General features: G+C 45.4%; 1 protein-coding gene across 1 annotated transcript in view; it reads left to right on the top strand.

Annotated features, from left to right (window-relative positions):
• The first annotated feature begins 581 nt into the window (after positions 1 to 581).
• Positions 582 to 15,768, top strand: part of igf2r (insulin-like growth factor 2 receptor) — a 114,981-nt gene continuing 99,794 nt past the window's right edge. Inside the window, 2 exon segments of the mRNA XM_055639440.1 lie at positions 582 to 814; positions 11,376 to 11,506. Of these exon segments, the coding sequence (XP_055495415.1) occupies positions 687 to 814; positions 11,376 to 11,506 (259 nt within the window). The 5' untranslated portion in view covers positions 582 to 686.

Here is a 15,768-nt window from a genome sequence, read left to right as displayed (position 1 = left end):
AATAGGCAACGTTTCGGGCCGAAACCCTTCTTCAGGCCCGAAACGTTGCCTATTTCCTTCGCTCCATAGATGCTGCCGCACCCGCTGGGTTTCTCCAGCACTTTCGTTCAAAGATCTTTTTGCTTTTGTTTACCTGGGGAGTTTAAGGGTTCGGTTTGGTCACGTGCTCTGGGTCAGAGACTCCGTTGTGTCATGTGACGGGCTGAGACTCCGATTGGACCATGTGACGGGGGCTGAGACTCCGATTGGACCATGTGACGGGGGCTGAGACTCCGATTGGACCATGTGACGGGGGCTGAGACTCCGATTGGACCATGTGACGGGGCTGAGACTCCGATTGGACCATGTGACGGGGGCTGAGACTCCGATTGGACCATGTGACGGGGGCTGAGACTCCGATTGGACCATGTGACGGGGGCTGAGACTCCGATTGGACCATGTGATGGGGCTGAGACTCCGATTGGACCATGTGACGGGGGCTGAGACTCCGATTGGACCATGTGACGGGGGCTGAGACTCCGATTGGACCATGTGACGGGGGCTGAGACTCCGATTGGACCACGTGATGGGGCTGAAGCTCCGGTTGGGTCATGTGACGGGGGTGGAGTGTGGCCGTTGCGGAAGGGCCCGGGGCTGCGCTCTCTCTTTATCGGCTGTGGGGGAGCCGGAACTCTGGCTGTCGCTGCATGAACGGACGGAGGACGATGAAGGGGCGAGCGGTGTGTGCGGGCCGGGCAGTGGCGGCGTTGCTATGCCTGGCCGTGTGGAGCGGCGCGAGGGCCGCTGACTCCTTCACTTACCCGGAGCTGTGCGGGTGAGTGCGGCGGCGGCGGCGCGGCGGGGCCGGGATGGGCTGGGCTGGGCTCCCTCGGCACTGTCGGCTGGGCTTATCTCCACGGCACTGTCTCCGCGGGCACGGCTGCATGGGGGCCGGTGGACAGGCAAAAGCACTCTCAGCACCAGTGACATGGGGGCTGGGAGGAGCGAGAGGGATGTGTGTGTGTGGTGGTCTGGAGGGGACACTGGCTTTGGAAGCGGGTCAGGGGGTAGAGGGACTGAGTGTGCGGTCGGCAGAAATAAGCAGAATGAGGTAGAGTGAAAGAAGGAGCAGGAGAGGGGAAAACTGGGGCGGCGGTTGTGGAATATGGGGAGGGGTGGTTCGGGCTCTGGACTAGATGGGGGGAGGGTAGTGGTAAATAAGGAGGGGAGGGGCGGCAGTGGGAAGGAGGTGAATGCTGGGGATGTAGGGGGTGGGGAGGGCACTGGGGGGAGCAAAAGGGGGAGTGTGTGGTGTAGAGGGGTGGAGGAGGCTGGGGGTAGAGGGATGGGGAGGGAGCTGGGAAGAATTATAGAGAGAATGTGGGGGCTAGGGAGGGGGTTAGGTGCTGAGGGAGATATGGGGGCTGAGGGAGTTGGGAGTAAAATAATGGAGTAGACGAATGAAGAATGGGTAGATGGAAATGAGAGAAGCGGGATGGACCAGGGGTAAAGGAAGGGAGGGGTGGCACTCTGTTCAGGTGCTTGGATCTGATCAACAGGGACTTCAAAGCGTAAGTTCTTGCAACCTGCTTCAACCTGAAGTAAAACAAGGCAACCTGATAACAAGAGGCAGACCTATATTGGCTGAGGTGCAGGATTGTAATGGCTGGAATGTTTTGCACAAACTTGAGCCGGGCCAAAGTACAGCAGGTTGTTCAGGTTGCCATGTGACATTGTTATAGACTGCGCAAATGTGATTTAGAGGATTGCCAGATTGAAAGTTTAGTTATGAGGAAGGAACTTGCATGGGTTTGTTTTTTGTGCAACCAGAGAGTGAGCAAAGTCTTAATTTAATATATTTTAGAGACACAGCATGGAAACAGGCCACTGAATCCATGTCAACCTCGTCACCCGTTCACATTTGTTTTGTTATCCCTTTTTAATCCACTCTATGCACATTAGGGATAAGTTGGAGGCCATTCAACATATGAACCAGTACATCTTTGTGATGTGGGAAGAAACCAGAGCACCCTGAGGAAATCTGTAGTCACAAAGAGAATGTGTAAACTCCATACAGACAGCACCTGAGGTCAGGATTGAACCTGTGGTCTCTAATGTTGTGCGGTAGATCCATTTAGGAGGCCTAAACAGTGAATACAAAGAGCCTTTCTGGTAGTGTTCTCTGCAGCCAATCTCCACGTTGCCCCCTGCCAACAGCAGACTCCTCAACTACCTCATCTGACCTCAACTACCTCATGTCCCATATACACCGACCACCCTTTGTGTGAAAAAGTTACCCCTCGGATTCCTATTAAATTGTCTCCCCCTCACCTTAAACCTATGTCTTCTGGTCCTCGATTCACCTACTCTTGGCAAGAGACTGCATCTACCCGAGCTATTCCTCTCACTATCTTCTGTAAGATCATCCCTCGCCCTCCTGCGCTCCAAGGAAAAGAGTCCCAGCGTACTCAACCTTTCCCTATAGCTCACATCCTCTAGTCATGGCATCATTCTTGTAAATCTTCTCTGTATCCTTTCCAGCTTGACAACATCTTTCCTATAACAAGATCCCCGGAACTCAAATGTGGCCTCACCAACTGCGCCATGACCTCCCAACTTCCATACTCAATACTCTGGCTGATGAAGGCCAATGTGCCAAATGTCCTTATGACCGTAAGCCTTTTTGACCACCCGATCTACCTGTGACTCCAACTTAAAGGGTCTATGCACCTAGATCCCTCTGCTCTACAACGCTATCTAGAGCCCTGCCATTCACTGTGTAGGTCCTGTAATTTTATATATTTTTATTGGGTCCAACTGCAAATCCAGGCATTCCAGGGAAAACAGTCCAAGTCTGTTCGGCCCCTCCCTGCTGCTCGTATCCCCTGATCCAGGCATCATTCGGGTAAGCTGCCCCTGTACCCTCTCCAAAGCCTCCACATCCTACCTGTAATGGGGTGACCAGAGCCACGCTCAATACACCAAATACAGCCTAACCAAAGGGCTATAAAGCTGCAGCATGTCTTCCTAACTTGTACTCAATGCGTTGGCCTGTGAACGCAACTGTACTATATGCCTCCTTTACCGTTCTATCTATTTGTGGTGCTACTTTTAAGGATTTAGGGATTTGGACCCCAAGATCACTCTGCACATGTTTGGTATTGGTTTAATGTTCTCGTGTAACTGAATGAATCACAATGCTGAGGTAACTTAGTGGGTCAGGAAACATCTCTGGAGAAAAGTAATGGGTAACGTTTTGGGTAGGAATCCTTCAGTCTGAGGCAAAATGTCACCCATTCCTTTTCTCCAGGAATGTGTCCTGACCCACTGAGTTACTCCAGCACTTGTCTATCTATTTGTCCCACGTTGGTCATTCCTCCTCTCAGCTCCAATTGGGTAGAAGATACAGAAGATTGGAGGCATGCATCATCAGAATCGGGAAAAACTTCTTCCCCTCTGTTATCAGGCTTCTGAATGATAATTCCATAAACAAGGACACTGTCTGATTCACCTCTGCCACATTGACAACATTGGACTATGGAACTAATGCACAATAATGCTGAGAACTATATTCTGCACTCTGTATCTTCCCCATTGCTCTACCTACTGTACGAGTTTGATTGTATTCGTGTGTGGTATATTCTGATCTAATATAACAAGCAAAAGTAACTTTTCATTGTATTTTGGTATACTCGATAATAATAAACTTAAACCTATTTGATTCCTTGGCTGCAGTACATTTGATACAGTAGTCTGATGCAGTTTTCATCTTGGTATGTTTTTTAGTCCTTGTTTTATAATGCCTCAGTTCATAAAACCACTGCGTCTGCGTTTTGCAGGGAAAATATTATTTTTCTGGTTTATTGTTGCATATCGTGATTCAGCTGGGCAGTGGGTTGAATAATAGTTAATGGAGTTCAATGCAGATAAGTGTGAGGTGTTGCTTTTTGGGAAGTCAAACCAGAGCAGGCCCTTCACAGTGAATGGAGGGACCCATGGAGTGATGTGAAGCTGAGTGATCCAGGTGTGCAGGTACACAGTTCCCTGAAATTGGTGTCACAGGTAGATAAGCAGGTCAAGAAGGCTTTTGGTACATTGGCCTTCATCAAGCTATTGAATATATAAGTTGAGATGTTATTTTACGTTTGTACGCTATGTTGGTGAGGTCGTATTTGGATTATGGTGTTCAGTTTTGGTCACTGTGACAGGAAGGATGGCACTAAGCTGGAAAGATTACAGAGAACACTTATGATAGGAAAGAACTGCAGATGCTGGTTTAAATCGAGGATAGACACAAAATGCTAGAGTAACTCAAAGGGACAAACATAGAAACATAGAAATTAGGTGCAGGAGTAGGCCATTCGACCCTTCGAGCCTGCACCGCCATTCAATATGATCATGGCTGATCATCCAACTCGGTATCCCGTACCTGCCTTCTCTCCATACCCCCTGATCCCCTTAGCCACAAGGGCCACATCTAACTCCCTATTAAATATAGCCAATGAACTGGCCTCAGCTACCCTCTGTGGCAGAGAGTTCCAGAGATTCACCACTCTCTGCGTGAAAAAAGTTCTTCTCATCTCGGTTTTTTAAGGATTTCCCCCTTATCCTTAAGCTGTGACCCCTTGTCCTGGACTTCCCTAACATCGGGAACAGCATCTCCGGAGATGCTTCAGCCTGAAGAAGGGTCTCGACCCGAAACGTCACCAATTCCTTTTCTCCAGAGATGCTGCCTATCCCGCTGAGTTACTCCAGTATTTTGTGTTTACCTTTGCACATATGATGATGTCAGGGCCTGAGCTTTGAGGGAGAGATTGGGCAAGATAGTATCATGAGGGGAATTGATAGGGTGAATGCACTGTCTTTTACCCAGGGTATGGGAATCAAGACTAGAGGATGAGACCAGAGAGGAACAATTTTATAGGAACGTGAAAGTCAACATTTTCCCCCCATATATGGGTATATGGAACAATCCGCCAGAGCAGATAGTTGAGGCAGGTACAATAACAATTTTTAAAAGTGATTTGGGCAGGTCATAGAGTGATACAGAGTGGAAACAGGTCCTTCGGCCCAACTTGCCCACATCGGCCAACATATCCCAGCTACACTAGTCTTGCCTGCGTTTGGTCCTTATCCCTCCAAACTTGTCCTATCCGTGTACCAGTCTAACTGTTTCTAAAATGTTGGGATAGTCAAAGCCTTGATTTGAGGGAGCAATTTATTTACACAGAGGATGGTGTGTGCCTGGAATGCACTGCTGGGGGTGGTGGAGGAGTCAGACATGATAGATTTAACAGACTTGGATAGGCACATGGATATGCAGGGAGTGGAGGATATGGATTATGTGCAACCTGATACGAGTTGATTTGGCATTATGTTCAGCACAGACACTGGGCTGAAGGGCCTGTTCTTGTGCTGTACCGTTCTGGGTACTAATTGTTACTCATTATTGAGCGTTGGGACTTGAGGACAAATGCTTTATAGCATTAGCTCGGATCCTAGTGTATTCTTAAGCAAAACACAAACTGATGGAGGAATTCAGCGGGCCAGGCAGCATCTGTGGAGGGAATGGATAGGCGATGATTCAGGTCAGGGCCTTATCCAGGCTCGAATCGTGGCCTATCCATTCTCACGACAAATCCTGCCTGACCTGCTGGGTTCCTCCAGCACTTTGTTTTGCTCAAGTTTCCAGCATCTTAGTTCCAGTATATTTTTTCCGGATGTAAGGCCTGGAGACGTGAGATTGCTGCAGGATGTCTTCAGCTGTCATAGTCATACAGCACAGGAACAGGCCCTTTGGTCTATCACACCCATGCTGACGTTTTTCCACACCTACATTAAACCCATTCACAGGCATTAGGACTATGGCCTTCCATGCCTTCCCTATTTAAGTGTCTGCATAAATTGATTGTAAGTGATTCTGCCACCATATCCAGTGGTGAGTTCCAGTTATCAACCACTCTGTGGTGTGATTTGTATTTCTAGTCTAACCTGCTCCATTTCAGTCTCAATAATAAATTGTATTGCGTTCTTCTGGCATAATTGCAACTTAGCTAGCAATGATCTATTCTACATCTTCCTTGAACTTCATCCCCTTTTATATCTAGCTTTCGCACCTTAGATTCTTTATTTCTGTTTCCCTCTCCCCTGACTCTCAGTCTGAAGAAGGGTCTCAATCCAAAACATCATATTCCTTCTATCCAGAGATGCTGCCTGTCCCACTGAGTTACTCCAGCATTTTGTGTCTATCTTCAATGTAAACCAGCATCTGCAGTTCTTTCCTACACTTATGTCCTATCAAAGCTTAATGTAAATCGCTTGGCTGCTTCAAGAGCTGTTATCGGTTGGGAAACCTATTGCTGCAGCCACAAGGAACTGCAGATGCTGCAATCTTGTGGAGAACATAAAATGTTCAGAATATCAGGCAGCATCTCTGGAGAACATGGATAGGTGATTTTCTTTGGGGGGCGTTTGAAGTAGGGGTCCTGACTTGAAAGGCCATCTATCCACGTCCTCCAGAGATGCTTCCTGTCCTGCTGAGGTACTCCCAACACTTTATGTTTTATTATTTAGACTTAATGGGTGCAAATTAATTCAGATGTGAGTAGGATAGTAAATGCTTGGGTTATTTGAGGTGCATCCTGTGAAATTCTAGACATTTTCTGTCTTGTAAACTTTGGGACCTGGTTCACTTGTGTTGTCTATCCTTCGGGTCCGTTCCTGTGGGCTGCAAAGGGAGGTTGAATCCTAGGAGTGGGCAGTGTCTCTCAGGTGGGACAGGTGCCGCTCAGTGGCGCAACTAGTACAGCCACTGTCTCACAGCACCAGAGACCCGGACCTCGGTTTCAACCCTGACCTCGGGTGCTGTCCGTGTGGAGTTTGCATGTTCTCCCTGTGACTGCATGTTTCCTCTGGGTGCTGTCGTTTCCTCCCACATCCCAAAGCAGTGTGACTTCAAAGGTTAATTGGCCTCTGTAAAGTGCCCCTAGTGTGTAAGGATTGGATAAGAATGTAGAATAACAGACCTAGTGTGAACAGCATATCCATTGTTGGTCAGCATGGACTTGGTGGGCCAAAGGTCCTGTTTCCATGCTGTATCGGTAAACTAAACTAACGCCAGAGTCTGCTTCTTCATGGGAGGAGGAGGGCAGAGGATTGTGTTTTGGAAAAGACCAATGTTTTTACTCTTTTAAGTCGGGAGTTTAGCCTGGCAGTGGCAGGGTCATATTGGAAAACAAGGGACTGCAGATGCTGGTTTACTATAAAAAGGACAGTGCTGGAGTTAACTCAGCAGGTCAGGCAGCATCTCTGGAGGACATGGATAGGTGATGTTTTGGGTAGGGACCCTTCCTCAGACGATTGAAGTGATGGGAGGGTGGGAAGAAGGAAGCTGGAAGAGATGAGAGGGCGGGATAAATCCCAGCAAGTTATAGGTAGATGCAGGTGAGGAGTGTTTTGATGGGCAGATGGTTGAAGGCCAAAGGTAAAAAGACAAAAAGTGAGATAAGGAAAGAGGTGTGAATTGTGAAGTTGGAAGAAGGAATATAGATGGATGGGAGTGTGGGAATGGGTGGGAGAAAAATGGGTTCTGAATCCACAGGGAAGAGGGTGGAGTTGGAAGGGGCAGTTGTTTGTAGGTTAGTGAACTAAAATTGGAGAATTCAATGTTTAGCTATGAATACGAGGTGTTTTCCCCCAGTTTGTGTGGGCTCACTCTTGCAATGGAGGAGGTCCAGGACAGAAAGCTCATAATAACATGGGGAATATAGTTGTTTTGGCACTTACTGAGGGTTTACAAGTAGCGCCAGGATATTATGACTTTGCAAATGTCTCTCTTGGAAAGATTCCAGTGTTGTTTTGCAGCTTCAAAGTACCTGTACTACAAACTTTACCACCAAATTTGAAGTGCATGGTTGTGGTTGGGGGTACTTTAGAAACATAGAAAATAGGTGCAGGAGTAGGCCCTTCGGCCCTTCGAGCCTGCACCGCCATTCGATATGATCATGGCTGATCACCCAACTCAGTATCCCATCCCTGCCTTCGCTCCATACCCCCTGATCCCTTTAGCCACAAGGGCCACATCTAACTCCCTCTTAAATATAGCCAATGAACTGGCCTCAACTACCTTCTGTGGCAGAGAATTCCACAGATTCACCACTCTGTGTAAAAAATGATTTTCTCATCTCTGTCCTAAAAGACTTCCCTCTTATCCTTAAACTGTGACCCCTAGTTCTGGACTTCCCCAACATCGGGAATAATCTTCCTGCATCTTTGAACATCATCCCGTCAGTGTTCTGAGCTAAAAGGTCCTGTGATTCTGTAAATTGGTTTACAAACCTCCGGCTAGTCTGGTAAATCGGCAACTGAAGCAGCTTGTAGTTGTGGTAGTCTGTGTGTCACTCGTGACTCAAGCTGCGTTGTCAGGCGATGCTCTCTACCGCTTAATTTAAATTGACCATGAGTGGAATTTCCTGTGGTGATGAGGGAAGGTGACATCCAAAATTAGTCCCTTATCCAAATTTGTTTTGCTGATATCAGTTTACCTCCTGAAATCTCGTCACTTGCAGCAAGTGGGTAGAAGAAAGCACTGTAACCCTTCTTTGGGCCCAAGTGCCAATTTGCAATGCAAATTCCTGGTGTAAACATTATATTTATTGTTCATCTGCACCAGAAGTCTCAGAATCTACAAACCTTTGTGGTTTTGGTTCTTACTGCAACAGTTTTTTTTCTTAAATGTCTGCTGCTAAAACTATCAGAGAGAAAGAAGCTGCTCCTGAGTCTGCTGGTGTGTGCTTTCAAGCTTCCCTTTCTTATCTTGAAATCCGATCAATAGTAATGGGAGTCCAGTTGTAGATGTTACAACCATACAAAATGAAGCAGGAACTTTGGCAATAAAGGTAGGAAATAAATCTGTATGCAGATGGTGGATGTAGGTCAGAAATGTTCCGCAAATGATAATTGGTGCTAGGTTCTTCCTGAGATCATTGTTCACCTCTGATCTGACATGGATAAGTCACAGAGCAGCCATCCAGTTAGATGGCAAACTGGACTAAGGGCCTGCCTAGTCTCTCATGTTCATGTTCAGGCTGGTCCTGTCTTGAAATGTATCCAGGTTTCATGCTATGTGCAAATTCCAGGTGTTGTCTTGGTGGAAAGTCAGCTGGACTGTTTCATTAAAGGTGACATATTGTGCCCAAGTGGTTTTATTGAAAGTTACTGCATGGAAACAGGCCCTTCAGCCCACTGAGTCAACGTCAACTGCCGGTCATCTGTTGACACTAATTCTATGTTATCGGGCTCTCTCAGCCAATCCCTGCACACCAAAGACAATTTTACAGAGGCCAATTGACCTACAAACTTTGGTGATTTTGGAATGCGAGGAAACCAGAGCACCCAAAGGAAACTCATGTTGTCATAGGGAGAATGTACAAACTCCACACAGGCAATACTGAGAGTACCATTTGTTCTGCAGAAGCTATGCACTTGTTTCTCAAATTGCTTTTAATGAAACGTGAAATTTATCTTTAATGATACGCATGGAAATAGCCCAGAGTCTATGTCCCCACGTTCTCATCCTACACACGAGTCAATTTACACAGGCCAATTTGCTCACAAACCAGCAGTCATTTGGGATGTGGGGGGGAAACTGTGTGTTGCACACTCCACACACAGATCGAGGTCAGGTTGAAGCTGGTGCTCTGTGAGGCAGCAGCTCTACGTGCTGTGCTATTGTGCTGCTCCTTTTGAAAGTTATGTTCATTAATTTCAACCACTATGGTGGTTAAGAGTGTGTAAGCAGGATTTTTTAGATGGGAACCATGTCATGAATACTACAGTAAATACTAAACCATCTGGCTGTGAAACAGAATGAGTTGGCATTATAAGTGTTTTCCTTTGTAAATTGATATAACCCAGTAGTGCAGTCTTGGCTCTCGTGCAGGTGAGCATGTTCTGGCTGAAAGTTTGACCCTTCTGCCCCCTTGAACTGGAAGTTGACAGCCCAGTCCCCATTCACTCCTGTGTTGGAGGGGGGGGGGGGGTGAAGGCTTACTGGAACATTACTCAAAACATCACCTATCCTTCGGTTTAAACCAGCATCTGCAGTCCCTTCCTGCAACGTGACTTATCTATGTTCCTGACACACAGATGCTGCCTGACACATTGAGTTGCTTCAGCACTTTGAGCCTTTCTAGATTGTTTATGAAGGGTCAAAAAGTTGTGACATTAACTCCTCCCCTCCCTATGGATGCTGTCTGACATATTTCCAACAATCCTTTTTACAGATTTCCTGTAACTGTAGTTCAGTATCTCATAATTCTAACATTGTTTTCTTATTTTATTCGCCCTGTCCTTGTTCATCTCCTGTTTGCATCTCAACACTGAGCAGTGGGGACTGAGTCACCCACTCAGGCAGCAGAATACCTTGTATTCGGCCTCCAGCCTATCATAAACATTCACATCTGACCCTTAAGTCTGAAGAAGGTTCCCGACCGGAAACATCATCTGTCTGTTCCCTCTACAGATACTGCCTGACCTGCTTTCCTCCAGCACTTTGTTTTGCCATTATTTTCCCTGCGTTTTCTTTTGTGTCTTAAAATATTCTGATGGAAGATCATTGACCTGAGTGGTAAGCTCACTTTTTCACTCCATAATGCTGCTTTCCACTCTGTTTGTAAATGATGGAAGGCAATCACTTGGACGCACCAAAGTGCTTCACTTAATTACTTTTTGATGTGTAGCTGGTTTTATGTGAACAAATGCAGCAGCCAGTTTGTACACTGCAATGTCTCATAAGCCACAAATAAAATGTTTTTGGTGATGATTGTTCAGCGATAAATGTTACTGGATGGATCGGGACAAATTAGAAACAAGGAACTGCAGATGCTGGGTAAAACAGGGAAAAAAAGACGCAAAGTGCTGGAGAACCTCAGCAGGTCAGGCAGCAACCCTGGATAGATGATATTTCAGATTCTCATTGAGCTGAGGTCTGTGCGTTCGGAGGGGGCGAGATTGGAGTGGGCAAGGGAAATAGAGAAGTCAAGGCGGTTGATGTAGCACCGTCAGTTGGAAATAAAAAGGTCCAGAGAGGATAAAAGACTGGCATGGGTGGAGGAATGTTGGAGATGGGAGAAGTCTGACGTAGGGTCACGACCCAAAACGTCACCTATCATGTTCTCTGGGGATGCTACCTTGCCTGCTGAGTTACTCTAGCACTTTGTATGTTTTACTTGTAGTTGAAATTTTGCCCATGTTCATATAAACCTGTTTTGTTGCAAATACGTGCTTTAAAATTTGTTTAATTCAATCTGTGTTTTCAATGTGCTTTTTGGTTCAGGGGCACCTGAGGGCTAAATGGTCTATTTGTTTTGTTTGCAATGCTACTCTTTTTGTTTCAGGCATACCTGGGAAGCAGTCGACACGGAGAAGGGAACAACTTATAAAATAAATCTCTGTATGCCATTGCAGTGTGGGCGGTCAAGTGCCATCTGTGCTTATGATCCTTTGCTAAAAAGCAACTATTCAGTGGGTGAGTGTGCCAGATACAATTTCAAAATCCAGGTGTCAAATCCCACATAGGGCAGCACAGTGGTGCAGAGGTAGAGCTGCGGTTTGATCCTGACTATGGGAGCTGCCTGTTTGTATGTTCTGCCTGTGACCACGTGGGTTTCCTCCGGGTGCTCCTATGAATGAAACTTCTTGGTCTGGAGTACAGACATCTTGTGTTTTCCCAGGTGGGGTGGAGGCTGTGCGCATGAAAAGTTGCACGTATCGTAAATCAAAAAGCATGTAAGTTAAACATATGCGAGGCACCGCACAGGAAGACAGTGCCAGACATAAATTTGAGCGCGTAATTCCGAAAGTAGGAGCTCCTAAATTAAACTTGGGTAGTAATTAGACGAGCACATTTTTCTAAAAACGCGGGCATCAAGTGTGTGTAAAACAAGAGGTGCCTGTACTAATGGCAATTCTAGAGTTGAACCCAATGATATGGGTCCCAATGACTAGATTACTCAGAACTTATTGCTAAATTGTGCATGAAAAATATCAAATGTGTGCTCTTTAAATAAATTCCACGGAAGGGGAATGTTGGCAGTTGGAATCTCTTGTAGGAAGGAAAGTTGTTCATTGTTCCAGCAATGAATGTTACATGGCAATAAGTCCTAGTACATAGCAAAGTAATCTGTAATTTGTATAGATGGTGATGCACTTGCCACTTGTTTTTTGTCAACCTGTCATATTGACAAATGTAGAAACCAAGCAGGACTGTAGCTCAACTGGGGTCTGGCCTACCGTGCCCTCGGTCGGCTGTGAGAGACACCTCTGGGGCACAAAGGTGGGTAGGCGAAGAGAGGGACATCGCGTCCAAGGAAGGCAATGGCTGAACTCCCGCGGCAGCCTGGAACTTGCATTGATTGGGCATTGTTCATGAGAACTAGAGCATAGAAACATAGAAAATAGGTGCAGGAGGAGGCCATTCGGCTCTTCGAGCCAGCACCGCCATTCATTGTGATCACGGCTGATCGTCCCCAATCAATAACCCTCTGGCCCAAATTGCCCATGCTGACCAAGATGTTCCATCTACACCGGTCCCACTTGTCTGCATTTGCCTAAATTATAGAGAGAGATTGGGCAAAACGCAGGCGGCCAAGGGCTGATCTTATAGAAGTGTATAAATTCATGAGGGAATTTAAACATTGTCTGCATTTGGCCCATATCTCTCTAAACCTTTCCTACCCATGTACCTGTCCAAATGTATTTTAAATGTTGTTATACTATCTGCCTCAACTACCTCCTGGTAGCTTGTTCCATATACTTGAGTCACCCTCTGAGTGCAAAAGTTGCCACACGGGTTCCTATTAAATCTTTCCCCTTTCACTTTGAACCTATGGCCTCTGCTTCGTGATTCCCCAACTCTTGGTAAAATATTCTACCTTTACCCTATCTATTCCCTCATGAATTTATACACTTCTATAAGATCAGCCCTAGGCCGCCTGCGTTTTGCCCAATCTCTCCCTAGAATTCAGGTCCTCAAGACCGGGCAATATCCTCATAAAGGGCCTGTCCCACTTTCACGACCTAATTCACAACCTCTGCGGAGTTTGCCCTTGACTCGTACTCACAGCATGGTCGTAGGAGGTTGTAGGGGGTCGTAGCAGGCCGTGATGCTAGTCGTAGGTACTCGTGGCATGAAGTAGGTCAGGGTGTTTTTTCTAGCCTGATGAAAAATGTCCACGAGTAAAAAAGGGCGTGAATTAGTTCGTGAAAGTGGGACAGGCCCTTAAATCTTCTCTGCATTGTTTTCGGCTTAATTATATATTTTCTATAGCAGGGTGACCAAAACTGAACCTTAACCTTACAGTGCCCTCCATAATGTTTTGGACAAAGAATCATCATTTATTTATTTGCCTGTGTACTCCACAATTTGAGATTTGTAATAGAAAAATCACATGTGGTTATAGTACACATTATCAGATTTTATTAAAGGGTATTTTTATACATTTTTGGTTCCCCACATAGAAATTACAGCTATGTTTATACATAGTCCCCATAATGTTTGGGACACATGGCTTCACGTGTGTTTGTAATTGCTCAGGTGTTTTTAAATGCCTCCTTAATGCAGGTAAAAGAGAACTCTCAGCGCTTAGTCCTTCCTCCAGTCCTTCCATCACCTTTGGAAATTGTTATTGCTGTTTATCAACATCAGTACCAAAGTTGTGCCAATGAAAGCCAAAGAAACCATTATGAGACTGAGAAACAAGAATAAAACTGTTAGAGACATCAGCCAACATTAGGCTTACCAAAATCAACTGTTTGGAACATCATTAAGAAGAAAGAGTGCACTGGTGAGCTTACAAATTGCAAAGGGACTGGCAGGCCAAGGATGACCTCCACAGCTGATGACAGAAGAACTCTCTCTATAATAAAGAAAAATCCCCAAACACCTGTCCTACAGATCAGAAACGCCCTTCAGGTGTGGATTTGTCAATGACCACTGTCCGCAGAAGACTTCATGAACAGAAATACAGAGGCTGCACCGCAAGATGTAAACCACTAACTAGTAAACTGCAAAATTAGGATGGCCAGATTATGACGAGTTTGGTTTTTGCTGTGCAAGTTAGTGGAAAATTACAGCGTTGAGTGGAAAAATGCTGGGTTCTGTTGAAGTTGTGATGACAAAGTTAGTCACTCATTTTGAGGAACCTGATCATTGGTGATAATGTGTGAGTCAATTTGAGTCATTTAACCTGATCATTGGTGATAATGAGATCGTGCGCTTGTGAGTCAATTGTCTTGGGGAACCTGACCTTTTCTTTTACACACATACCGTGTGATGATAAGATTGGAGGACCAAGAAAGTGTGCCAAATTGCTTCTGCCTGCTACTGCTTATATACTTGTACTATGCCTATTGTAAATCACTTGTTCTGGGGAACACTTGGAACTCCAAGAGAGTTACAGGTCATGGACCAGAGTAGGTCCCCCGGGGTGACGAATAAACTTGTTGAAGCAAGAACGGTGTGTTGGTTCAGTATATTTACTGAGGAAAGATTGAGGGGAAAATAATCCAGTTTAGCATTTACAGTTTGCCAAGAAGTACTTAAAAGAGCAATCACAGCTCTGGAAAAAGGTCTTGTGGACAGATGACACGAAGATTAACTATATCAGAGTGATGGCAAGAACAAAGTATGGAGGAGAGAAGGAACTGCCCAAGATCCAAAGCATACCACCTCATCTGTGAAACACGATGGTGATGGGTGTAATGGCCTGGGCATGTATGGCTGCTGATGGTACTGAATCACTTATCTTCATTGATGATACAACTGCTGATGGTTGTAGCATAATGAATTCTGAAGTGTATAGACACATCCTATCTGCTCAAGTATAAACAAATGCCCCAAAACTCATTGGCCGGCGATTCATTTTACAGCAAGATCTCAAACATACTGCTAAAGCAACAAAGGAGTTTTTCAAAGCTAAAAAATGGTCAATTTGTGAATGGCCATGTCAATCACCCGATCTGAACCCAATTGGCTTGATTGCAGTGAACTTGGGGAAGAATGTTGTGTGATGGTGCAGAAATCAATTGACTCATTTTACCACTAAACTTGGTTGCAAATTTAAATGTTATTTGCTGCACTCTGTTACATGTTATGCAAAACTCCAAATTTCCGATTTGGATGTATTTGTGGAGAGGCTTCTGATAGATTTGCTGGAGTGAATTGTATGCACACTTAAAAGCTGAAATTTCTGGTCAGCTTTATTCAACGCCGAACTGTAACTGTGGTGTTTCAAATGAAATTCAGTTTACCACTAAACTTGGTTGCAAATTTAAATGTTATTTGCTGCACTCTGTTACATATTGCTTTTTGTTGACCCGGCAGTGGAGTTTTGCTAGTCGCGAGTTTGCCGCCTGTCGTCCCGGCAGTTACCCTGGGGGGTCGCGCGAGTTTGAGTCTTCAATGTAGGTTTTTTTTGCTTTGTAGGTTTAAATTCAAGGCTGAAAGCTGGAAAGTTTGGAAGTGGCATAAATTAAATAGTTACCTCCCACACATTTGCCAGCATTTTGTATATTACCCAAATTTCAACCATGTTTAAGCATAGGCTTTAGTAAACTCCACATTATGCAGAGGATTTATTGTACTCTATAGCATACAATTGGATGTATTTGTGGAGGAATGAAATGAAGTTTGCCTTTGCTTCTGATAGATCTGCTGGAGTTGAGTTGCAGCCATTGTATGCACCAATGTTAAGTTGCCTTTTACAATTTCTGGGCACTCCATCCACTATT

This window comes from Leucoraja erinacea, chromosome 8 (genome assembly GCF_028641065.1).
Source record: "Leucoraja erinacea ecotype New England chromosome 8, Leri_hhj_1, whole genome shotgun sequence".
Taxonomy (NCBI): domain Eukaryota; kingdom Metazoa; phylum Chordata; class Chondrichthyes; order Rajiformes; family Rajidae; genus Leucoraja; species Leucoraja erinaceus.
This window is presented reverse-complemented; position numbering and strand designations above follow the sequence as displayed.